A 25,034-nucleotide genomic window follows, 5' to 3' on the forward strand; every position below is an offset into this window, starting at 1 on the left:
GAGAAACTGAAGCCTTGTTTAGTTACATTTTTCAAATGGAAAAGATTGTCAATGAGGTCTTAGACTACTTTCTTTGTATACATTAAAATCAATGAAAAGATATGTCTTAATAAAATGATTAGGAAATATAAAAATATCATATTTAGAAATTTAAATTAGAAAAAGCTCTAATTTATTTTGTCTTACTAAGTTAATGTACAGGAAAAACGGCTTAAAAAATATGTCTAGAAAGGCCGGTCACGTTGACGAGCAAGAAGTACAGTGGGACTCCATAAGTTTGACCCTAGTGTAAGTACAGCGGTCAGACTCTGACGGTAATCACACTCTCATCCATCTCATTCTTTTGATGCCTTCACACAATCTTTGCATTGAGTGTGTAAGGGCAAGTGAAAATCACAAAGTAAAGCCGGTGTAATCTCCTCCACCTCTCCAGCTCTGGACATCAGTAAGCTGCTTCTATTAAAGCGGGGTCACCTCTGAACACATGGGCGAGCAGGCCATTGTAGTTGGCAGCGCTGGGGGCGGAGGGAAGGTTAGGACGTACGTGCAAAGGATTATGGGATTACACAGACCTGTGTAAACGACAAGCTTTGTGTTTATTTAGGTTTATTTGCCTGTGGATTTGGGACACAGCTGCTGTTCATTTATCAGGTGTAGCGGGTGAGAAATTAACAAAGAGAAAGAGAGAGAGAGCGCTCCTGGGTGTAACCTATCCTCTTGGTGGCAAAGAACAGAAAAGCTGGTCGAAAGCTGTTTGATGAGGCAAATTCACTGAAAAGTTGTGCCACTTTCATGTGTGGACTCTTTGCTGCATCCTCCTCAACCTAGAACTCCGAACAAACCCACGAAGTGAGGAACTGCACCATACAAACTGCATTGCGCCATAATCTGGATGCTAAAACCTCAAAACTGTTCAACTATTTCATATAGTATTTTGAAAGGATTATTATATTAACTTACTATATTCAAATATTTGAAGATATGCCAACACTCCACAATAAACTTAAATCTGTTAACATGAAATTAATATTAATTTATAAATCATTCTAAATTGTCACCAAAAACTTACTGTAAAGTGCTACTATGTTTTCAAATATAGATTGATTTTATGCTCAGTTATTATCAATGTTGGAAACTGTACTGAACTGACACTTTTTTCAGGATTCAATAGGTGAATAAAGAGTTTAAAAGAACAGCATTTATTCAAAACAGAAATCGTTTCTAACAATATAAATCTTTACTATCAGTTTTTATCAATTTAACACATCCTTGTTGAAATAAAGTATTAATTAATTTATTTTTTTAAAGATGACTGACCCCAAACTTTTGAACAGTAGTGTATATTGTTATAAAATATTTTTAAAACTTTTATTCATCAAAGAATTCTAAAAAAAAAAGCATAGGTTATAAAAAAATAAATATATAAAGCAGAACAACAGTTTCCAACATTGATAATAAATCATCATATTAGAATGATTTCTGAAGGATCATGTGACACTGAAGCCTGGAGTAATAATGCTGAAAATTCAGAAATAAATTATATTATATTAAAATAGAAAACCATTATTTTAAATTGTAATAATATTTTGTAATATTACTGATAAACTAAATGCAGGCTTGATATGCATAAGAAACTTCTCTTAAAAAAAAAAAAAAAAAATATATATATATATATATATATATATATATATATATATGTGTGTGTGTGTGTGTGTGTGTGTGATTATATATTTATATCCATCCATTCACCAAACTGCTTGTCCACTGTAGGGTCTGAAGTAATGAACTAACAAAGATAAAAATATATATGAAATACTTTCATTTTTGCATATACATTTACATACAGTATTTTTTTAATCTTCTATAATGAGAAAAGTCGCAATCGTAGGGAACAATTCACTCAAGTAAAGGGCAGTAGTGAGCTGAACCTCCGATCTGTGCTGACGCCAGTCTCAGGATCCACCACTGATTGTGAAATGTCAAAAAAAAAAAAAAAACGTATGTTTGTGTTCTCAAAAGCCCAAAACTCCAGCATCATTGTGTTGATTCATCGTGGCTCTCAAAGGGCCGCCGCTGGCAGATGTAAGACAGATGGCGCTGGATAGGCTATCATTACAGCGGCCTCAGACGCCTCACTTACAGCAATGCAAAGTCACAGTGCCACAGAAACTTTCCAAGTCTCCATGATATGAAGAGAACAGGGCTGATGGCAACAGAACAGACACTGAAATGCTGCCGCTACAGGAAACGCAACATGGGACGAAGAAATTGGTCATGAAACAGATGAACCAGTGAAAGAAACACTGCCACACATCACAGTGTTTTACTGCTCCAGAGATCCCAACAGACCCAGCAAACCCTGCCTGTCTCCCTCTTTCACACACTCGTTTCTGTCTGCTCTTGGGAACAAACTCCCATGAGCCTCTGTTAGCTGTACAGTAGCGTCTCCATCTCTCTCTGCTGAAAAATCAGGCTCGGTTGACGCTGTACACACATGGGTTCTGGATCTGAACTTTCCATTTTGCTAGTAATGATTTTGGTTCTGTTTGTTCAGGCCAAGGGCAGGATTATTATCGCTAATTAAAACTTTATATTTCAAAAAATATGTATTTTCTTTACAGTAAACTTATTTATTTCAGCTAGATGCCAAGTTAACATTTCTCATTTTTATTTAGTTTAACTTGAAGTACTAAAACAACTAAAAAATAAAATGAATAAATAAAAATATATAAAACTCGCATTAAACACTAGACATATTTAAAAAACTAAAACTAAAACAAATGACAAAAACACATAACACAACTACTAAACTTAAACTAAATAAATAAATTAAATAAATAAAAATTCTACATAAAAAATAGGTTAAACTTTATTTTAAGGTGTCATTGTTGCAGTGTAATTATATATTTAAGTACTGAGTAATATTAAGCAAACATGTACTTACTATAGGGTTAGGAGGATTAGGATTTGGTTGAGGGTTGCATGTAATTATACTGTTATTACTATGGTAAGTACATGTAACATATGTAACAAGGACACTGTAAAATAAAGTGTTACCAAAAACTATAATGGCATATATAAGTGATGATAGAGATGATGGCTAGTTAGCATGTTCAGTTAACTATGTCGTAACTACATGGCCATTAAACCGCCATGTATTTTTCATGAATAAAATATTTGCAATCAACATTTAAATTGCAAATATTTCATTATTGTAGATGTTTAGCAGCAGTACTAATCCATAATGAAGCTGCAAGAGGCAGCGAAACGAGAAATTTAGCATTAGTTACGGCATTACGCAAAGGTCAAAAATAAATGAGGAGAAAAAAGTACAGCAATTATGATTAGATGTCTCATTGTATGCCAAAAACAAACATCATTTGTTCTGTCATTTTTACCTAGTCTGTGTGAGGTAAAATTGCTGATTGCAGGACTGAAATTATAAAGTACGCTTGCGCAACACACATTCACCTGAAGTCCTCAGGGAAAGCTAGTCGCGTCCGGAGAGAGCTTTTATCATTCCACTCCCATTTCTCCCTCTCTCTCTGCTTCAGGTTTTCTCTTCCCGCCTATCCTATAACTGCCTCTATAAATTAAGTTCTTTGCGAGTGACACCAATTCAAGTCGAGCATCCGCAAAGAGCCGTTTATGGCTTAATGCCTGTCATGCCTGCTTAAATCTGTGCGGCTGTGGCCTCTTCAGAACTAGCACTGGGTTATTGCTACTGTAAGCACGTTTAATGCTCATTGCCGAGCTTTTTATGTGTGAGCATGTTAAATCGGTGAAGAGTGATCACTACACACAAAAGCTCAATGTTTGCGGCTCAGCTTTACACTGTGTATTACTCGAAAATCTTGTACCCCCTCCCTCTCTCTCTCTCTCTCTCTCTCTCTCTCTCTCTCTCTAGCTCTCTCAGTTCAATTTTGTGATTTATTGGCATGACAGAAACTGTCCATTTGTACTGCTAAAGTGTTGCAAAATCTGTAAAATAAATAAGGTAAAATGTACAATTAGCCTAAAAGGTGAACGCTATTTATTTGGTAAGTAGCCGTGCAACACTCATGATAATTACGGGTCATTATTGCCAAATAAACACAGACACGGTGAGCAGGACCCCAGTGTGAAGCGGAGTGGACTCATGCATCATCCTGAAAGTGTTTTATAAGCTAAATACAGATTTTTCAGTTTAAACAATCAGATGTCAGTTAGAATGTATATATATTGTGTGTGTGTGTGTGTGTGTGTGTGTGTGTGTGTGTGTGTGTGTGTGTGTGTGTGTGTGTGTGTGTGTGTGTGTGTGTGTGTGTGTGTGTGTGTGTGTGTGTGTGTGTGTGTGTGTGTGTTTAGGAAATGAATTTTACTACAGAGCAACAATTCATTACACTGATTTCCGTTTTAAATAAATGCTGTTCTTTTGAACAATGGAGTAATGATGCTGAAAATTTAGCTTTGCCATCACAGGAATAAATTACATTTTGTATTACATTAAAATAGAAAACTACTGTATTTTTGGTCAAATCAATACAGCCTTGGTGAGCACAAGACTTATTTTAAGAAGTAGGAACAATAAAAAAAAAAAATCTTACTGACCTAAATCTTTTGAACGGGCGTGTATATTTCGAATAATAAATATATGTATGTATAAGTCTTGTTTATTTTAATATGTTTATTAATACACACATAAGATCCAGATAACAGAGGTTCCCAGTAGTAATAAGCATAGAGTTTGCAATCCTATCCGAATCAGTACATGAAATCACAGACGTCCTGTTCTAATAACTGTAACTCAAACATTATTTAGAAAACTAAATCTGTCAATGCAGGATCTGAAGAGAAACAGAAAACACAGGAGCGCGAGGAACAGCAAGAAAGAAAGAAGACATAAGCGGTGTCAGGTTTTGCCAGCTCATTTCCCGTTCTGAACTGCACCTCTGTTTACTGAAATCAATCCTAATCGAATAACACGCAGCTCTGTGGAGTATTTAAACCTCTCCATATGTTACACAAACAGCAGCTCTATTAAACTTCCCACGCCGAGCGTAATAAATGAGAGTGTAAAATGTGAGGTGGCTTTTTCCACTCACGGACACAATGAGGGCAGGAATACAGTACATCTGCTGCACGTGGCCTGAAGCTGCACACCTTCAGTCTCACAATGCAAGATCACACTTCTGCCCTATACAAGCCTACATGAAGACAACACATTTACATGGACATTTTCTCAATAGAAAAGCAGTTCATCCCAAAATGAATCATTTACTCTCCTCATTGTTGTCTGAACCCCTTAGTATTCTCGTTTTTTTATGTGAGACAGAGGCAGAACGAAAAAGCTTGGAAATGGAAAAGGCATCATAAAAGTAGTCCATGCAACTATATTTCTATAGCCTTCTGAAACTACACGTGAGAACTAAAGGCATCAAACTTGGCACAGCACATTTAAAGGCCCCATGATAGATAGATAGATAGATAGATAGATAGATAGATAGATAGATAGATAGATAGATAGATAGATAGATAGATAGATAGATAGATAGATAGATAGATAGATAGATAGATAGATAGATAGATAGATAGATAGATAGATAGATAGATAGATAGATAGATAGATAGATAGATAGATAGATAGATAGATAGATAGATAGATAAAACTATAAGATGTGTGCATGCACCTTTTTGAGTAATTTAGATGGATGGATGGATGGATGGATGGATGGATGGATGGATGGATGGATGGATGGATGGATGGATGGATGGATGGATGGATGGATGGATGGATGGATGGATGGATGGATGGATGGATGGATGGATGGATGGATGGATACTAATTATTTATGTATCGTTCTTAGAACGCTAGAAAGCTAGATAGATAGAATGATTGATAGATAGACAGAACAAAAGAACGATAGATAGAACGATAGATAGAACGATAGATAGAACGATAGAACGATAGACGATAGAACGATAGACGATAGAACGATAGATAGATAGATAGATAGATAGATAGATAGATAGATAGATAGATAGATAGATAGATAGATAGATAGATAGATAGATAGATAGATAGATAGATAGAAACAAGACAAATACTATACTAGTATATACATAAAACTATAAGATGTGCACATGCACCTTTTCCTGCCCTTCTGGTAATACTGGATATATTTTTATCATTCATTTTAATACATTTTCAGTAATTTAGCACAGCAATTTAATTTCATTAATTCTCGTTCATGCACACTGAATTGCCAAGTTAAAAAATTAATTTCATCTTCTCACTTAAAATGTTTTTTTTTCCCCAATAGCTTCTTATAACTTTCTGTGTCACGAAGCACTCATAATTACTTTCATCTGAACATACGCAGAAATATCTTTTGAAGTTCTGTCGATCTTTTCGTGTCTAAGTGGGTGGTTCTTGGCCACAAAAAATGCAGTGAGGGCTAGTTTTTAAGGCCACAGTCAAAAGTCTGGCTTGGCCTGACTTACAGGATTTCACTGACACATAGTTCATCGGCGACAAGTCTGATCCATCTGTGATGTTCTATAATCACTGACTTACTGAGCACTGAGTTAAACACATCACATGATCAGGGGACAGATCCAGTTCCTCTCGGAAGGCAATCAAGAGCAATCTGAGATCGATCAGTTTGAGAGAGCAATGTCTGGAACAGGAAACTGAATCGCGATGATCATGATGATTACTGCATTCCTAGCATTGATTCATTTGGCTTTTACACAAGCAGGCTTTCATTTACCATCATGTGTGCTCCCTGGGAATTGAAAACACAACCTTGGCATCACGACTGACTATAGGAACATGATTATGATGGTGGTCATGATGTCAGTGCTGACCGAGGCATGCGGCGGAGCGCTGACAGATTGTAACGTGAACCTTTCCATCGAGAGAACGCTGAAATGGAGACGTGATCGATGGAGAAAGATTTGAGGAAGTGACATATATCTCATGGTTTGGGATTCTGCTTGACAAAATAACAAATGAGATCTCTTTTTATCTCAATTGTTTCTCTTTCAGTTGTTCTCTCATTGGAGAGTTAGTAGAGTATTAGTAGACTGGTAGGGTTAGAGTAAGTTGACATGCAAAGATACTTCCAGTCAGTAGAACGTCTGTTGGAGAACCATCATAATAAATAGTTAGCAGATATTAAGCAGAAAGTCAACTAATACTCTAATGAGAGTTAGTTGACATGTTGTTGCAAAGTTACTCACAGTCACGAATGTTCAAATGGGACCATCAAAATAAAGTGTTACCAAGATCTCATTATGAACTCAACTATTTCTAATGAATTGCTCCCAATACCAAATGATCTGAGATATGATCCACATTCATTCTATAGCGTTACATTCTTACTGAACAATCTAAACATTTGATTTCTCATTTGTGACCCTGGACCACAAAACCAGTCACATGGGTACATTTTTTGAAATTGAGAGATTCATACATCATATAAGCTTTCCATTGGTGTATGGTTTGTTAGAATAGGACAATATTTGGCCAAGATACAACTATTTGAAAACCTGGAATCTGAGGGTGCAAAAAAAGTATTGTTGGTTATTGCCACAAATATACCCGTGCGACTTGTGACTGGTTCTGTGATCCAGGGTCACATTTGACTATTTTTATTCCTCAATGATCTTTAGAAGAAACATCTGATATTTAAATGAAACAACTGAGAACACCGTTAAGGCAAAGAGCACACTTTGCAGTGAAACCACTCATCTCAGGTTAAATCAAGCACTTATGTTGTTAATCAAGATTTCTTGAAGCAAGCATATTGTAAATTAATATTAAATGCGCATTTTCCACCTTCTCTCTTAAGTAAAGCATTAAACAGGCTTATTATGCTACAGTTCCTTTACGACTTATATATGTAAACGACTTCTGATTCACTAACCTATGATATCACAACACAACTGCTTCCAAATTACTGTACGTTTTTTCTGCATAGTTTCTATAACTGGTCTGAACTGTGTATGTTTATACAGTACAACAAAGAACATCAATTCAAAAGAGCCTGTTTTTCATAATGTGAGCTCTTTTAAAACAGTGTTTACTCCACCAGTAACATCAGCTTTTTAAAATATCAAACATTTCTGATGACGGAGTCTCTCCCTCCCGCTATCACCAAAGGTACAGCGAGACATCTGGTACAAGTTAAAACATTCGTGTCTAACCCTCCTTTAATTGATTCTCTCCTGTGGCCAATCAGAGGCTGTTAAAAAGCGTTTCTGTGTAAAGCCGTCTGGTGTAATGCATTTAGATGCCGTGCACACTGAGGTGCCAACGAGAACCACGCTTTCTAGAACACTCCACCACTGGGGGCTTTACACAAGCACACTGCTTGAATATTCCTTCTGCTCTGTGTCTCACCGTCACACACACTTCATCCTCATCTTCCTCTATACCGTTTCCAAACAGGGGCGTTGATATGATCTGAAATATACCGGTAAGTAGACACATTTTAAACCTTATCAGCTTAGCTCATGAATATTAATTATTTAGGGCAACGTTCGCCAGGTAGTCCTGACTGATTTTGTGTACATCAGGTAAGTAGGCGCACAGCAAAATAGAATTACGGCTTCTGTCCAGTGTCGAATTAACTAGAAGGTTACTGTTTTTTTGGGGTGTTTAATATGTGCCTTTTTTTTTTTTTTTTTAATATCTTCTCCTATATGGTAAGGGTGTCACAATATACCGGTAGTGACGATAACCCTGATATTTAAAAAATGTAATATCGCTATCGTGTTAATTAGGGGTGTCGGATATACCAGTATTGGTGATAACCGTAATATTTCAAATGAATAATACACATACAATAATATAGCATGAAAATGATCCAGCGCCACTATCTGGCAAGATTGCACCTTAACGCTGGTTGCCACCTGTTATAAAACACTATGACTGCACCCGAAATTGCATACTTCCCTACTATTTAGTAGGCGAAAAACAGTATGTGAGAAAAGAAGTATGTCTGAATACTGAGTTTTTTGGATTCCACAAAAATGGCTCATTAATCACCCAAGTCTCCAGGACTTGCCGATCAACAGTGAGCGCAAAAGGGGGCAAAACCACCAACCTGTTCACCCACCTCCGCTTCCGTTATCTAGCAGATTTGGACAAGTTGCCATTATTTTGCTAGTCCTGAAAAGGGAAATGTTGCATTAACCTGTGAACTGCTTATGCCTTTCTGTGTTTAAATATATTTTGCAATCCCTCTAGGTTTTAAGTCCAAAAGTGTGGTCATTCAGATAAAAACATATGGATTATCATATGTTTACTTCAAATATGTTTAGAGAGCAGTATTTTTTTTCCTGTTATTACCCAAAATAGGATGATGTGAGCATTATGGAGCGCTACACTCTCATATGTAATTTATGTTTCATTCACACAACGTCTAAAGCCTGGAACACACCAAGCCGACGCCGACGAACTAGCGCTGATGAAAGCCGACTGTGTTGTCGCCTCGCGTCGGGTTAAAAAGTGCACTTGAACACACCGAGAGAACTCCTGCCGACTGTCAGCTAGAAAGCGGGTTCTGCGCCTGCGTGTAAATGAGACAACTGTCTATTTTTGCAGATATATTCGTCTATATTCGTTATTCAAAAAGGGAAACGGACGCTGCCGGCTGCAAATACACAAACGTAAACAAAGCAGTGCGCACTTACCGTTTTGAATATCACAGCTGCTAAACACTTTCTTTATTCCACTCCGCTCGTGTTAATATTGAAATATTCGCCAGGGAACACCCAGGTAAGATGACGTAACATTAGAACAGCGTCTATCTGTACCGCTTTGACTTTGCTCGCTGTTTTGCTATTATTCTCGTGCACTGCCTCCTTCACTAAGCTGAACAGCCAATCAGAGTTCCCTCTTTCACCGACGGCCCGACGCCGATTCAACATGTCGAACCGGCCGTTACAAAGCCGACGAGGACCAATTTCAGCCGACGGAGGGGAACATACCGAGAAGATTTAGTCGGCCGACGCACGGAAACTGCCCGACGGCCGACCGTCGGCTTGGTGTGTTCCAGGCTTTAGGGCGCAATCACGCAGAAAGTCACAACTGAGACTCTAAATAAATAAACTAAGCTAAATAAAACGCAGATAGAGACGTTTTGACTGATTAAACATGAAGAGAATTAACACACCATTGTGACAGTATATGGTTTATCTGTTTTCTTCAAACCATCCCGGGTATTTTCATGAGTATAATGTATATAATGCAATGCTAATCAGCATAGCTTTTATCACTATACATAATACTATAAAATAGTATAATTTCTTTTTAATTTCTATTTGACTAGCATTTTTTATTTATTTTGTATTTAATTTTTTCAAGATTTCTATAGATATCACTATATATCGTTATTGTGAATTATTTTGGCCATGATAGGAAAAATCTAATATCGTGACAGCCCTACTATACAGTTATAAAAAAAAGTAGTATAAATGTAAAAATATATTTTAAAAAAATTTAAACTTTCCCGTCTGCTGCCTTTAACTAAAATAATCACTAGCACTGACTCAATTCCAGGATTTGAATTGCAGAAGTACAAACATGATGCAGAATTGCCATTTAAATGTTAATGTAAGGACAATTCAAAGAATCTCACATTTTATAAAGTTCACATAACCTTATTAGCAAAACAATTGTCAAGACAAACTAAATAAACATTGTTTTACTATACGTTTTGAAAAATGTCTACAGGATGGACAGAACGATGGATGGATGGATGGATGGATGGATGGATGGATGGATGGATGGATGGATGGATTAGTATAAAAGAGGTAAGTCCATTGATATGTCCCGCCCCAACTTCCATGATTTCAATGATAAATCAAATAGATGTTTAAAATGTAATATTACTTTCCAAAAAAAGTGTCAGAGAAGATGAACTTTTTAAAAGTGTGGAGAGTTCAATTAGTTGCTTCGGCCCTGATTCGTAGTGCTTCATCTGTGCGTCCATGTTTTCTCCTCTCCGTCTCTCTGTTGTCACATGACCTTGTGTGTCTTGATCAGTGTGTGTGTGGAGTGATTTTTTTAACATCTGATCTTTCTGTTTTCAGAACTGTATCGATTCTTCTCCACTGCACTCTCAAGGACAGAAACCAAACCCATACGACCCCTCTTTCTACTCCCCTCATCTCAAACTTCTCCACCACTCTTTTTTGTTTTTCTTTGTTCTCTCTCTCGCTCTCTCTCCCCCAAGGTTGCAGTGAGCAGCAGTATGAATAAATAATGTGCGAAGTGGGATCTCTTTCAGAAAGGCCATTTAGACTGCTATTGTGTTACTAAAGGCTGTGCATTTATCCGCTGATGTCCATGTGACAGAAATGCTATAGGATGTGAAGTGCGAGTTGTGTGAAGCAGCTAAATCTCAAACACCATGCACTAGACCTTCCCAATGACCTTAAACACAATCACTGCTGCTCGCTCTCACTGCACATCGGACTTACAAACTTTCTCTTCTGTTGCAAGCGTACTAAGCCATCTGTGTCTTGAACATTAAGGTGAATACAGCTGAATTAGGCCTGATTTAGACACTGGGATTTATATGACAGAAAAATCACAAAGGAGATCTCTCTTATATCTCCGTTGCTTCTTCTAGACTGCAGTGTGATTAAATGGAGAGCAAATCAAGACTTTTGAACTCAAGGATGTCAACTATTATTTTTCTGTTTTTCATTATTCGTTTTTATTTCTACCTATATGCTGCTATCATTAAAGGGGTCATAAAATGCCATTTTTGTACAAGCTAATATGATTCTTTAGGGTCTAAATTAAAAGTTTGTAATATACTTTAATTAAAAATTCTCATTAGTATTGTAAGAAAACACTCATTTTACCTGGTCAACAACAGCTCTGTTTTCAGCACTTCATTTAAGTGCATGTGTCTTTAAATGATAATGAGCTTTGCTCACCCCGCCCCTCTGTTCTGTGCGTACACCGTAACACAATAACACAATAACCATAACGCGTTGTTCATTATAAACGTGGGATGTATAAACAGTATACATATAAACATTATAAACAATCTGGTGTGTGAAATGATTCGCGCAAACATGAAAGCATGGACGTTGATCGTGCGGAATTTTCCTTTCGAAAACAAACTCAGCCACTGCGTCTTCAGCGGTTCGGATTTAGGAACATCAAAATGACTGCTGTGTTCCTTATTACACCCAAGAACAGAACACCACAATCGCTTAGACGCCATTCTGCTCATAGACAGCGCTCCAGCGTATCAACAATGACCGCGCCGGTCCGCGCAGACTATGATTGAGGGCGGGTCTGTGTTGAAACGCTGCTGTCAATCAACAATCGTGGGAGGGGCGTCGTTTTTGTGATGTCACAAAATCGAACGGCTTGATTTGAGATGGGGCAAAACATATAAGATAATAAAAAAAAACACTGGATGGATTTTTATCATTTTATGATGGTTGTGTACAGGCACTGCCAACACACATTTCAGTACAATCAATGTGTAAAAGTGCATGTACCATTATATGACCCCTTTAAGACAGAAAGCTAACCTGTTGCATTAGGCTTATCCCAAATTTTTCCATGAGAAATGTATGAGAAATGTCCATCACACACAATATAATAAATGTTTCATTACAGATTGGTATATGATATATACTCAAATGGGTATTTACACTTGGTCACATCATGCATTATCATTTCTGTAAAGAAATATTCAAACTTTTTTTTTTTTTTATATATGTTTTTGAAAGAAGCCTCTTATAACTAACCAAGGCATTTACAGTATTTGGTTAAAAACGAGTATTATTTCTATTTAAAACAACTTTTTTTCTATTTTAATATATTTTAAAAGTGAATTTATTTGTGTGATGCAAAGCTGAATTGTTAGCATCATTACTCCAGTCTTCAGTGTCACGTGATCCTTCAGAAATCAATATGATGATTTGCTGCTCAAGAAACATTTATTATTATTGTTATCAATGTTGAAAATAGTTCTACAACTTAAGAAATAGAAAGTTCAAAAGAACAACATTTATTCGAAATAGAAATGCTTTGTAACATTATAATGTCTTTACCGGCACTTTTGATCAATTTTATACGTCCTTGCATAACATAAATGTCACAGACGCCAAACGGCTAGTGGGTTGAATAGGACAGTATATAGTCAAGTGAAAAGAGAAAGTGCATACACAATACAATCTAACAAAATGCATGAAATAACTAAGTTAAGTAACTAATATACTAAATAAGTATAAATACACCCAAAAGAGCAGCTAACTGAAGAAGAGCCCACATACTATATAAGCCAGTTCATTGTCCACCTTTACAATATACAGTAGATTCAAGAAAGAAAGATTTCTGCCATATTTTCAGCCCAAAAGTGGATTAAAAACAACAAATGGGTTCATAGATCAATGGATATGCGACTGGTCCCTGACAGGGAAGCACACTATCATTTTGAAGACGGCTGACCTTTACTGACTCTCTGTTAATCACACAGAGGAAAAAAACATGATGTGGTAGAAAAAGTCATGGGGAAGGAGGGGGTAAAGCAGTATCATGTTTTTAGACACGCTGCAGAATGCCAATGCAGAGAGGAACTCAACACTCCCTTTGGGATGCAGCACACACACCAGAACCCAGTGTCCCCTCCACCACAGTCACCATCTACACTGAACACACCGCAGTGAATGTGCTTGAGTCAACGGGGCTGATTTGGGAAGGCTCATGTCTAGTGTTTGGAATGAAGAAAACTGTCCCTCCAATCATACAATTGTAAAACAACAACAAAAATCACAGTATGTACAGTATAATGTACAGTATATAACAACCACTGGCTCTGCACCCCTATACCTGAACTCACTACTCCAGAAGCTTGTGTTCTGCAGGTGAACGGCGACTTGTGGTGACATCCCAAAGAGACACAAAATCACTTTCTCTGACCTTTACCTGGACTGTTCCCTGCTGGTAGAATGACCTGCATTACTCAACCCGAGTCTTTAGCCATTTTCAAGAAACACATCTTTTTCGCCAGCACTTGACCCATTAATACTAACACTTTCTATTCTATCCATGTTTTATACACTGCCCAGCCTAAAAAAAGTTGCTGTTTGGATTTAAATATGCAAATTTTTAAGAGTCTATGACTGGATCATTATTGCAGTGATTATTATGTTTCTAGCATGTTATATGTTTGGTAACAGTTCTTCTAACCCTAAATGATGGAGAGCTTTCATCATGGCCATATTCCAGGATGACAATGTCAAGATTCATCAGGCTCAAACTGTGAAAGAATGGTTGTGAGGAGCATGAAGAATCATTTTCACACATGAACTGATGCTCCTCTGAGTCCAGAGCTTAAATTCATTGAAAGTCTTTGGGATGTGCTGGAGGAGACTTTACAGAGTGCTGGACTCTTGCATTGACAACACAAGACCTTGACCAAAACTGTATGCACCTCTTGACTGAAATAAAGATTTTGATGTTATTTCAATCAAGAGGTGCATCAATTTTTGATGAATTAAAAAAGCGACACTTCAATTAGGCTTAAAAGAACTGTTGCCAAACCTATAACATAATAGAAACATTCTGTAATAATCCCATCATAGACTCTTAAGCATTTGCTAATTTAAATTCAAACAGCAAAAAAAAAAAAAAAAAACTGCTATGTATACTGTGCTAGACTAACTAGGACTTTTTACAGCACTTACTGTACATATTGTTGCTTTTTTGTTGGTTCACTTTGGACAAAAGCATCTGATAAATGATTAAATGTAATGTAAATATACACTACTGTTCAAATGTAGGCTCAGTATGATTTTTTTCGAAAGACATTAATACTTTTTTTCAGCAATGATATATTAAATTGATCAAAAGTAATAGTAAAGACATTTATAATGCTACAAAAGATTACTATTAAAAAAAAATCAGCTTTTTTGAACATTCTATTCATCAAAGAATCATGGAGAAAAAAAATGACAATTTCCACAAAAATATTAAACGGCACCAAGGCTGCGTTTATTTGATCAGAAATATAGTAAAAGCTGTAATAATGTGAAATATTATTACATTATAAAATAACTGCTTCCACTGATTTTCAAATGTAATTTATTCCTAATATGCTGATTTGCTGCTCAGGAAACATTTCTGATTATTATCAATGTTGAAAACATTGTCTAGAAAAAATTCTAGATTCTTTGATGAAAGAGAGATCAAAAGAACAACATTTATTTGAAATCTTTTGTAACATTATAAAAGTCTGTACTGTCCTTTCCGAATAAAAATATAAAATATATATTTTTAAAAATGAATACCTATACCTAAAAAAATGGTAGTGTAAACTCTAACATAAATAAAACTACAAACAAATGTGATGCTACTTATTTTTGGTGTTCAAGATTGGCTAAACATACTTCTTTTAGACAGGTATACTCATTTTTATATAGTTCCAATGTTTTAAACGGTTCATAGGTGTAAATTTAAGGAAAGCGTCTGGTCCGATATTGAAATGAGACCATAAGTGTTACACAAACATACCAAACTGACAATCTAACACTTGTCTTTCTACAAACATACAGTATATATTCAGATCACAAACACACTTTGACCTGAATATAAACTACTACACTTCAAAACGAAGAGCAAAATACACCAATATACATTCCATGCATGAGCCGTAAAGACAAACAAAATGTAGGCACAAATATCTAGAGACAGAAACACACACACACATTGTCTAGTGACCCGTGAAGGCCCGGCACCACAGGCAATACATCCGACAGTATATGCAGTAATATCCTCATTAGTTTATATTCAGACACTGTGACTATATTCACACTCTATATTACGCTCCTATATTCAGCCTGTTGTCATCACAATGTCCTGACATTTCTAATGGTAATCGTGGATCACGTTATGGAATAGCAACTTCTTTCTTCCGTGCACTCGTTCTCAGGACTTCGGAAGGGAAAACTGATGGAATTCAGATCAGGTCGGTTTTTCTTCTGATGCAGCCAGGACCACTAATATATGTAGACAGGTCGTTGGAAGGATGTGTGTGTGTATGAGGGTCTTTAATAAGTGATCTGATGGCAGAGGACAGAGTGCCTGTGGGAGCCACGCTCTTCACACCTCGTACTGTCATCAGCTCACCCTTACCTTATATAACACACACTCACATGCCAATAAAAGATCCACAGTCCACGGACAGATCCGCTCTCTTTCAGTGTCTACAGTCATGTTTTATCAGGTGATTGACATGCATACGTACAAAAAGTGTAGTGTTTATATATAGAGCTACAGAAAATGTATTTATTTAAATTATATATAACTTAATAAATGTATTACAGTATATTATACAGAATACAATTTAAATCACACTCTGTGTGTCGACAAATATGATAAATGTTCCTCACATTAATCCACCAAAAATATGACGAACAAAATCATGCTGTGTCTTTAAAGGGATAGTTCACCCAAAAATGAAAATTAGCCCATGATTTACTCACCCTCAGGTCATCCTAGGTGTATATGACTCTCTTCTTTCAGATGAATACAATCGGAGTTATATTAAAAAATGTCCTGGCTCTTCCAAGCTTTATAAGGTCAATGAATATGTTTTGAAGTCATAAGGTGCGAAGTCATTGAAGTCGTATGTTCCGACGTCATAAGGTGCGCAAGTTTGGCCGGAAGCTAGAATTTGACTTTGTAACGTTAAATATGAATATTTTCTTACACAAACTCATTGCTTCCCTTCAGAAGGCCTTTATTAACCCCCGCAGAGCCGTGTGGGGCACTTTAATCATGGATGGATGCACTCTTGTGGACTTCAAAACAGAAATGGCAATTCACTGCCATTATATTACTAAATACAAGCCCTGATAAAAAATCTAAAGAACTAAATAAGCCCACTGGACAAAATGACAAAAGTGACACAAATGACAAAAGTGTCTTGGCTAATAACAATATATTTGTCCAGTAAATTCCCTTGCCATGGGAAGTTGTGGCAAAAAGGTCAATTTGGACCCATATGCATGTGTTTCTGTCTGTGTACCAGTGAGTGCAGTGTGTGGTGTGAATGTGTGTTTGTGTTCACCTGAGGCCGTGGGTGTCCTTTGACCAGGCACTGCAGAACTAACGTGTCCCCCTCTCGGATGGTGTAGATCCGTTCACTGATGTTGTCCTCCTTCACCACACACGCCTGCCCAGAATGCACAATCTGAGCGTTCGCAGGAGCTGAAGGACAGAGAGAAAGTCAGATTATCCTATAACATTTTCACTTCATTCTACAACTTCTTTAGCAGTGACGTTGATATGCTGTGTTGGAGACCAACTAACTAAAACTAGTGATGCTACTAACTTGAACTATTTTTGAAGTGAGAAGCAAGATACATTTATCCTCTCTCACATACAGTGACCCCCAAAAATATATTTGGACACTTAAGCCACAATAATTGAAAATTGCTTCACTAAATAAAGCCAAATAGCATTTATTTTAAAGAAATACAGCACATGCGTAATTTGCAGCAAAAATATTCCCTTATATTCATTAAATTATGTTTAAATACATTTAAATGATTAATGTACAAATAGATAAAAGGGGTGTAACGATACCCTCATGTCACGATTCGATACTTATCACGATACTGAACTCATGATACAATATTATTGCGATACTCCAAAACACGGTAAAGGGTTAGCAAAAAATACACTGTTGATTAAAATGCTAAATTTGATATTACATTGTGGGTGTAAATGAATAGGCTTGGACTTGGTGCTGGTAACCCAATCCATAGGACAATGGTGACACTAGAATAAAAATATTGATGATTCTGAAGATGAAAATACAGAATAATTTTTGACGAACATGCTTGCACTCTGTCATTGACTAGATACATTTAAAATAATGTAGGCCAATTTTTACTGGTAACATAAGACATTTGGCATTATCAGGACCCACAAATATTCCCAAATTGCATAATTATACATCATATTCAACATTATATATAGCAGTTTAATGTAGTATTGACACTAAAACTCTGTAAACTTTTTTTTTTCCTCACAGAGAAATTTTCATTTTGGGTGAATTATACAGAGTACATAGTGTCACTACATCCACGATACATATTGATGCATTTTTGTATTGCAATATATTGTGACACGAAGTATTGTTACACCTCTAATAGATAGACCAAATATAAAACAGTTTTATTAATACTATTATTATTATTATTATTATTATGTACTTCTTTCAAACAATATGAAAAATATTGGCCTTAAAAATATTTATTATTGTTAATAATAATTAATAACTATTATTAACATTGTGTGAATACTTTTTTCACACATTATAGCCTAAATTATATTGGGCTAATAATAACTGCTCTGTAACTGACATTTGTAACAAAACTGCTCTGAAACAAAGGTTGACGATCCAAATGCAGCTTTATTAGGGCAATCCAGAATCATATTTTTTTTAAACATGCAATAGGTCAAAAACAGGGCAGATAAAGTAAAGTGACTGAAAGTCAAAGTCAAAACCAAAACACAGGTAACACAGGGAGATCGCTCAGAAATGCAGTGTGACACCTACAAGACTTTGTAAAGAATGAGTGAAAATACAGGGCTTAAATTGGCAGACATTAAAAAGATAATGACACACAGGTGGAAGTAATCAAACATAAGTCAAAGCAATGGGTTATGGGAAATGCAGTTCATGATAGGAAAGCAAAGGAGATGGGAGGAGTGCCCTCTGGTGGCGATCATAGGCACTCCAGCTGGCGGATGTGACAACATCTCAGGAATAAATAAATAAAAACACTGAAATGTTTCCTTTAGGTCAGACCCAGACCACTGCAAGAACATCTCATAACCTATTCTGAACTGTAATGGTTCTGACATCAATACATGTTATAAGTGTACATCAAGGAGGAAAAAATGACTTGCTATGAGATATGACCTTCTTATATGTTTGTTCATAGAAAAGCATAAGTGGCCTAAGCGCACTGAATTAGACAAAACAATAGGAAAAATTTCAGATGACATCCTTATGTTCCATGAGTCAGATGTGCACTCAAGAACCACTTGAATCTTTCCAAACAGAGTTTGCAAGCTGGATGCGGTAGGTTTCACTTCATTCGCTGAAAAGATTTCAAACTCCGGGCCCTCGGGAACGCAAGCCAGCACTGCGGGCAGCCGAGCCCAGCGGACACTGCTCAGCGAGTGCTTTGATTGTGGAGAGGAACGCATGTACCACGACAGCCTACACACTGTAAATTATGAGTCTGAGTCCCTTATTAGCATTTAAAAGGAAGTCTGGGACAGGAAGAGCTGCGAGGCAATACAGGACGTGTTTAGAAATGTGTGGAAATTGTCAGAGCTTTTATTTGTGAGTGTAATGGTGTGGTCAGGGCATCACAGGCCAGTCACCATGCCAAAATTAATGACGCTCATTAGCGGGACAATGAGGCCTGCGCTCATGCTAACACAGCTAACACCGCTAACAACCAGCAGAAGACAGCGGTTGTCACACAATAAAAAAACACTCTTAACTTAGCAATTCTATGCATTACATTTCTCAAAGATAACTCTCATTGTGCGTTTCCACCGTCATACACAACATGGGAATATCAAGGAATTTAAAAATGTAGTTTTTTCAGGCCTAGAAAAGTCATTGAAATGTCTATAATGAGCACATTTTTATAGTTATGCTCTGCTACAATATATTTCATTGGCTAAATATTACTCTTGTGTAGAGTAAAGCTTGCTCATAACTTATAGTGATGAAAAATAGACCTTAGTCAGGGTAGCGGCATATTTTATTTTTGACAGGAATGAAAATGAGCCTGTGAGGGACAGAATTACAGTTCGTTCAATGGATTGTACTGTTAAAGCTACCAATTGTTCAACTGACGAAACGTCTTACCGAAAAAAACGTTCAGTAGGCAAAATTATGCAATCTATGACCTTTATACAGTGCGTGCCATTGTAAAGATTGTAAGTCTATTCCTCACAGCCTTGTTTACATCCACGTTAAATTTAAAATGGCGTCTAACCTGACTAAGGTTATTTGACTAAGGAAATCGTTCTTTTAAGTCGAATCTTTTCAAAGCTTTATTCAAACCAGTTCCCAAATTGGTCTGAATGATTCATTAGTGAATCGGTCTGGAATTGAACGATGAACCAGTGTTGAACACATCATTATTTTGGATGTTTGGTAAGTTTAGTCTCGAAATATACGTCATAAAAGCCGACCAATCAGGTTGTGAACATTTGCTATTCCTTTAGGTTCGGTATCTTTGGTTCAGTGTTAAAAATGCCAATATGCACGCTAATCGGACCAGGACTAAATGTTTGTTTGTTTTTTGGTCCAAAGTTAGGCAACTAACTGAATATTTCAAATAAAAATTTAATAAAATAAAAGCTAATACTAATACTGTAATAGTACAAATAATACTGTTTTAAAATACAAACTTTGGGTAACGAGATGCTGCCTTAAAATTTTTGCGATAATTATGCTGGAAATGTAATGGTAATTCATTAGTCAAATTAATTTATCATCTTAAACCAAAATAGCATGTAACCTTCACGCTATTTCAAAATAACCCTCACAATACAGATAGGCTTTTTTGAGCGGCAAGTTAATAGTGATGTGAATATCAATGTGCCTGTATGGTTGTGTGTAAGAGAAAATAACAGCATGGTCAATAGAGAGGTCTTCTCAAAGACAGAGCCAATGAATTTCTCCATGATGTGATTATTATTGATCCGTTAAGTGTGAGGAGTGTTTGTGTGCGTGAGGTCTGTGAGTTAACAGCTGCAGGTACACCACATAATGTGAGGATGACTGAACCTCACAAACCACTTGCCCTCTCAGCAGGTGTGTGTGGTTGTGTGTGTGTGTGTGTGTGTGTGTGTGTGCGTGTGTGTCTGTCTAAGACCCAGATTGTTGGACACTCTCCTCCTCAGCGGGAAAGAACGCCCAGCGTCAGGGATGAGCTCTTTAACTCTGCAGCCGGGTCAACATCTATCAATGTCACACTGACCCAGTGCATCATGGGATGAAGACAATCCACATCTTCACATCAGTATTCGGCGGCAGTCGCTCGGCAACAGGAATCGCTCTGGGTCAGCTATTGAGGAAATAAATATCACAGAGAACCGGAGCAACCTCAGTCTAGTCTAGACGAGTTCTTTCTTAAATTCTGCTCAACAACACTATCTACAGCTTTTATGTTTTTATCAATATCACATCTATCTAGCCTTGTTTCTAGGTTAAAAGTTTGAAAAGTTTATATGTTTATAGGCATTACAGACAAAGAGAACGATTGAACGATAGACAGAATGATAAAATGATAGATAGATGGCTAGATAGAATGCTAGATAGATAGACAGAACTAGATAGATAGATAGATAGATAGATAGATAGATAGATAGATAGATAGATAGATAGATAGATAGATAGATAGATAGATAGATAGATAGATAGATAGATAGATAGATAGATAGATAGATAGATAGATAGATAGATAGATAGATAGATAGATAGACAGATTTCTGTATCATTCTTAGATAGATAGAACAGTAGAAAGATAGAACCTACATAAGAAAGAATCTCTATGAAATATGAATGTTCAGAGATGAGCTGCATAAACCAAAATGTGGTGGTTGGTGAAGTGTTCCACCTCTACAGGTAAATGTAATAACCCACAGGGCACACTGGTGAATTGTGTGGCTATGCTGTCACCCAACTAGATGCAACTTTTCAAACATCTCCCTCTTTTTGCCTTTTTCTCCTCTCAGCTCTGTCCATCCATCCATCCGTTCGCCCATACAACCATCCATCTAAATCTGAAGCAAACAAGGTTCTCTCTGTGAGTTATCAAACTAGTCTTGAGCCAGCAGAGGGGAACACGCCGGAGGGGGGTGGAAAGAAACAAAACAAATGGAGAGCGGCATAGAAAGATGGAATATAAAAACAAATCAATATGAGACACACACACACACACACACACACACACAAATAAATGAACACAGCCATCCGAACCTCCACACACACAGAGAGTAACAATACAGAGAGAGGGTGACATAAGCAAGAGCAAAAACTATAGCAGACATGAAAATGAAATCACAGGGTTTTAGATAATAAAACTAGACATGGTCTTAAAGGGAAGTATGTACACACATCTTGTAAGAAGCCGTTTTAAAAATGTTGATCCAATTGAAATACTTATTCTAATGTATTTTTTTTACTTTCCCTGTGTCATTTTACTAGTATACCAACCATTTCTTGTCTTGCAAATTGTGAGTATGAGCATTAAAGGGGTGGTTGATTATGATTTCACTTTTTTAACTTTAGTTAGTGTGTAATGTTGCCGTTTAAGAATAAACAACATCTGCAAAGTTATGACGCTCAAAGTTCAAAGCAAAAGGAGATATTTTCTTTTAAAGATTGCTTTTTAAGGACTACAACAAACGCCTGGCAGGGACTACACGAGCTTCCTCCCGGGTTAGTGACATCACTAACCCTAAAATTTACATAAACCCGCCCCTGGGAACGCGATTTATGGATTATCATGACAGAATATGCTAATCAATGACTAGAAGATAGTTAACTCTGCTACATAAATTTATCAACTAACCATTCAGAAATGTCCTGTTGCATTCTACATGTTGTCACTTCTTGAGTCTCTCCATCTTTGTCCGACTTCAGTTTAAACATAAAAGGCAGAACAGTTTCTGACATTTTAGTGCTTGTCTGCGTGAGGTAATCGGAGCTGCTAACAAACACACAAGCTCTTAAAGCTCCGCCCACTGTGCCGGGAGCAGCAGCTCATTTGCATTTAAAGGGACACACACAAAAAACTGCGTGTTTTTGCTCCCCCTCAAAAAGTGACAATTTTAACATGCTATAAAAAATATCTGTCGGGTATTTTGAGCTAAAGCTTCACATACACACTCTGGGGACATCAGAGACTTATTTTACATACAGGACCCCTTTAATATAAAAAAAATTGTAGCTATATTTGCTCAAATTTTAGCAATAGTTTAGCTATATAACTATAAAAATGAATATCAAGTGTATGAAAACCTGTGCCCCAAACAACAGGATGGAAAAAGCAGCGGAGATTACACCAAGCAAATTAGGGCAGATGTAATTGATGATGAGCTGCTGTTTGCTCCACCTGCACCCACAGTCCTCTGGGAATATTTCTGCACCCTTTCTGACCAGCTTCAACTGGTGCTGAAAGTTTTCTAGAGCATCTCCTCCTCTGTCTCGCTATTCTTCATGCATGCGCTCTACACATAAATCATAGCTGAAACACTCCTGCTGAGGAGCTTCACCAGATCTACTGTTTCACTCACATCCCGGAGTCACACACTTATTCATCTGTCCTGCATCTCCCACTGTCCCGAGAGAATTATTCATCCTCAAGGCGCTTAACAGCATGTTTTGTAAGAATAAATAAGATCCTTGAGAGAGAGAGAGAGAGAGAGAGAGAGAGAGAGAGAGAGAGAGAGAGAGAGAGAGAGAGAGAGAGAGAGAAGAGAGAGAGAGAGAGAGAGACTGGTGGCCAGCAGAAGCTAATCTGACAGTGTTAGGTGTGTCAAGGTGTTTTATTGAGTGCTTCCTTGTTGTGTGAGGAGCTGATAGCTTTCACTGTGGCTCAATACAGATCAGCCCTCTGACAAACACGACTATTGGCAAAAACGAGCACTAGGGCAGACGGCATCTCATCAAACAAACATCTCTGGCAGCGAGAGCAGGGTTGAGTGCTGCCCGCGGGTGTGCATGCCAGGGCTTATAAACGCCTGTATTGTATGTGTGCATGGCCCGTTCACACTGACGTGATCCCTCAGATCAGAGAAGACAGTGTATTTTGATTGCAATCTTTATAATTAAAGTTCGTTTAGTCACCTTCATGCTGTTCTGAATATTTTGTTTGAAAGATAATTAGAATCATAACAAAAATTTTAATTTAGTCCAATTGACTTTCACTATATGGACAAAAACAGTCGAAACATTCTTCTAAACCAGGGGTGTCAAACATACGGCCCACGACGGTGTCCATCTCGGCCTGGGGGATGACCTGGACAACAATAGAAAATAGAGAAACACCGGTCAACCAGCCATAAATTGGAACGGTTTTAAGATTTATTTTGGTCGATCTCTGTTCTGGACTTACACACAAACGGCTTTGCAGTCATTTCACAAAATGTCATTTGTGTGGGAATATTACAAAGCCTGTAAACAGGACGTTAACACAGGCAAGGACACTATCTATGTATCGTTCTTAGATAGATGGATAGAACACAGAGCAAAGCAGAGCAAAAACTGGGGGTAGGGGTTTATATGAATGTATCTATGAAGGGAACTGTCTTCAGAATAGTTTTTCGATAGCATTTTCTTGTCCTCTTACCGCCATATAAAGTTTTTTTACAAGCATAGAGCTGCGTTGTGTTCAGCGGTATCCCCCAAAAAAAACGCTGCTGTTTCATAAGCGCCACCTACTGTCAGAGAGTGAATTTGCATTTTCATTCAGTCTGTGCAATTTTTGGTTTTGTGGAGGTGTGTCTTCTAGCATAATTATAGCACAATTTCACAAAACAAAAGTCAGACCATTCTGTTTTAGCTTTAAATCTTGAAGTTATACAATGTAATTAAAATATAAAATAACTGCTCATGCTACATGTGTGTAGCATCTGCCATGAATAATCACAATCGGGCATCACTAATAAAAAATATTAAATACAACATTATTTTAAAAATGTAATGAAGCCTTTTCACTGTTAAAATGCAGTTTTCACAGAGCAGTGTGTTTTTGTAGTTTTCTTGCAAATTAATTCGTAGTTTGGATGGTCAATATTAATTTAACCGTCAGCAAGATAATTAAAAAGGTAATTTAAGCACAAGGTTACATTTTTTCCCATCCGGCACTCAACCTAAAATGAGTTTGACACCCCTGTTCTAAACTATGCCGTTCAGCTTAATGATTATTGCTGCAAAAAGTAACATTAAATTAAACATGGCATTTTGAAG

The 25,034-nt window shown here is 37.0% G+C and overlaps 1 protein-coding gene across 1 annotated transcript in view; it reads right to left on the reverse strand.

Annotated features, from left to right (window-relative positions):
* Positions 1-25,034, reverse strand: part of mdga1 (MAM domain containing glycosylphosphatidylinositol anchor 1) — a gene marked incomplete at both ends in the record, with an annotated part of 207,953 nt that overhangs the window by 139,201 nt on the left and 43,718 nt on the right. The window contains one exon of the mRNA XM_081350154.1: positions 17,091-17,230. Coding sequence (XP_081206280.1) covers positions 17,091-17,230 — 140 coding nt within the window. The remainder of the gene's footprint in view (positions 1-17,090; positions 17,231-25,034) is intronic.

The sequence above is a fragment of the Scardinius erythrophthalmus genome (genome assembly GCF_964197995.2).
Source record: "Scardinius erythrophthalmus genome assembly, chromosome: 21".
Lineage (NCBI taxonomy): Eukaryota > Metazoa > Chordata > Actinopteri > Cypriniformes > Leuciscidae > Scardinius > Scardinius erythrophthalmus.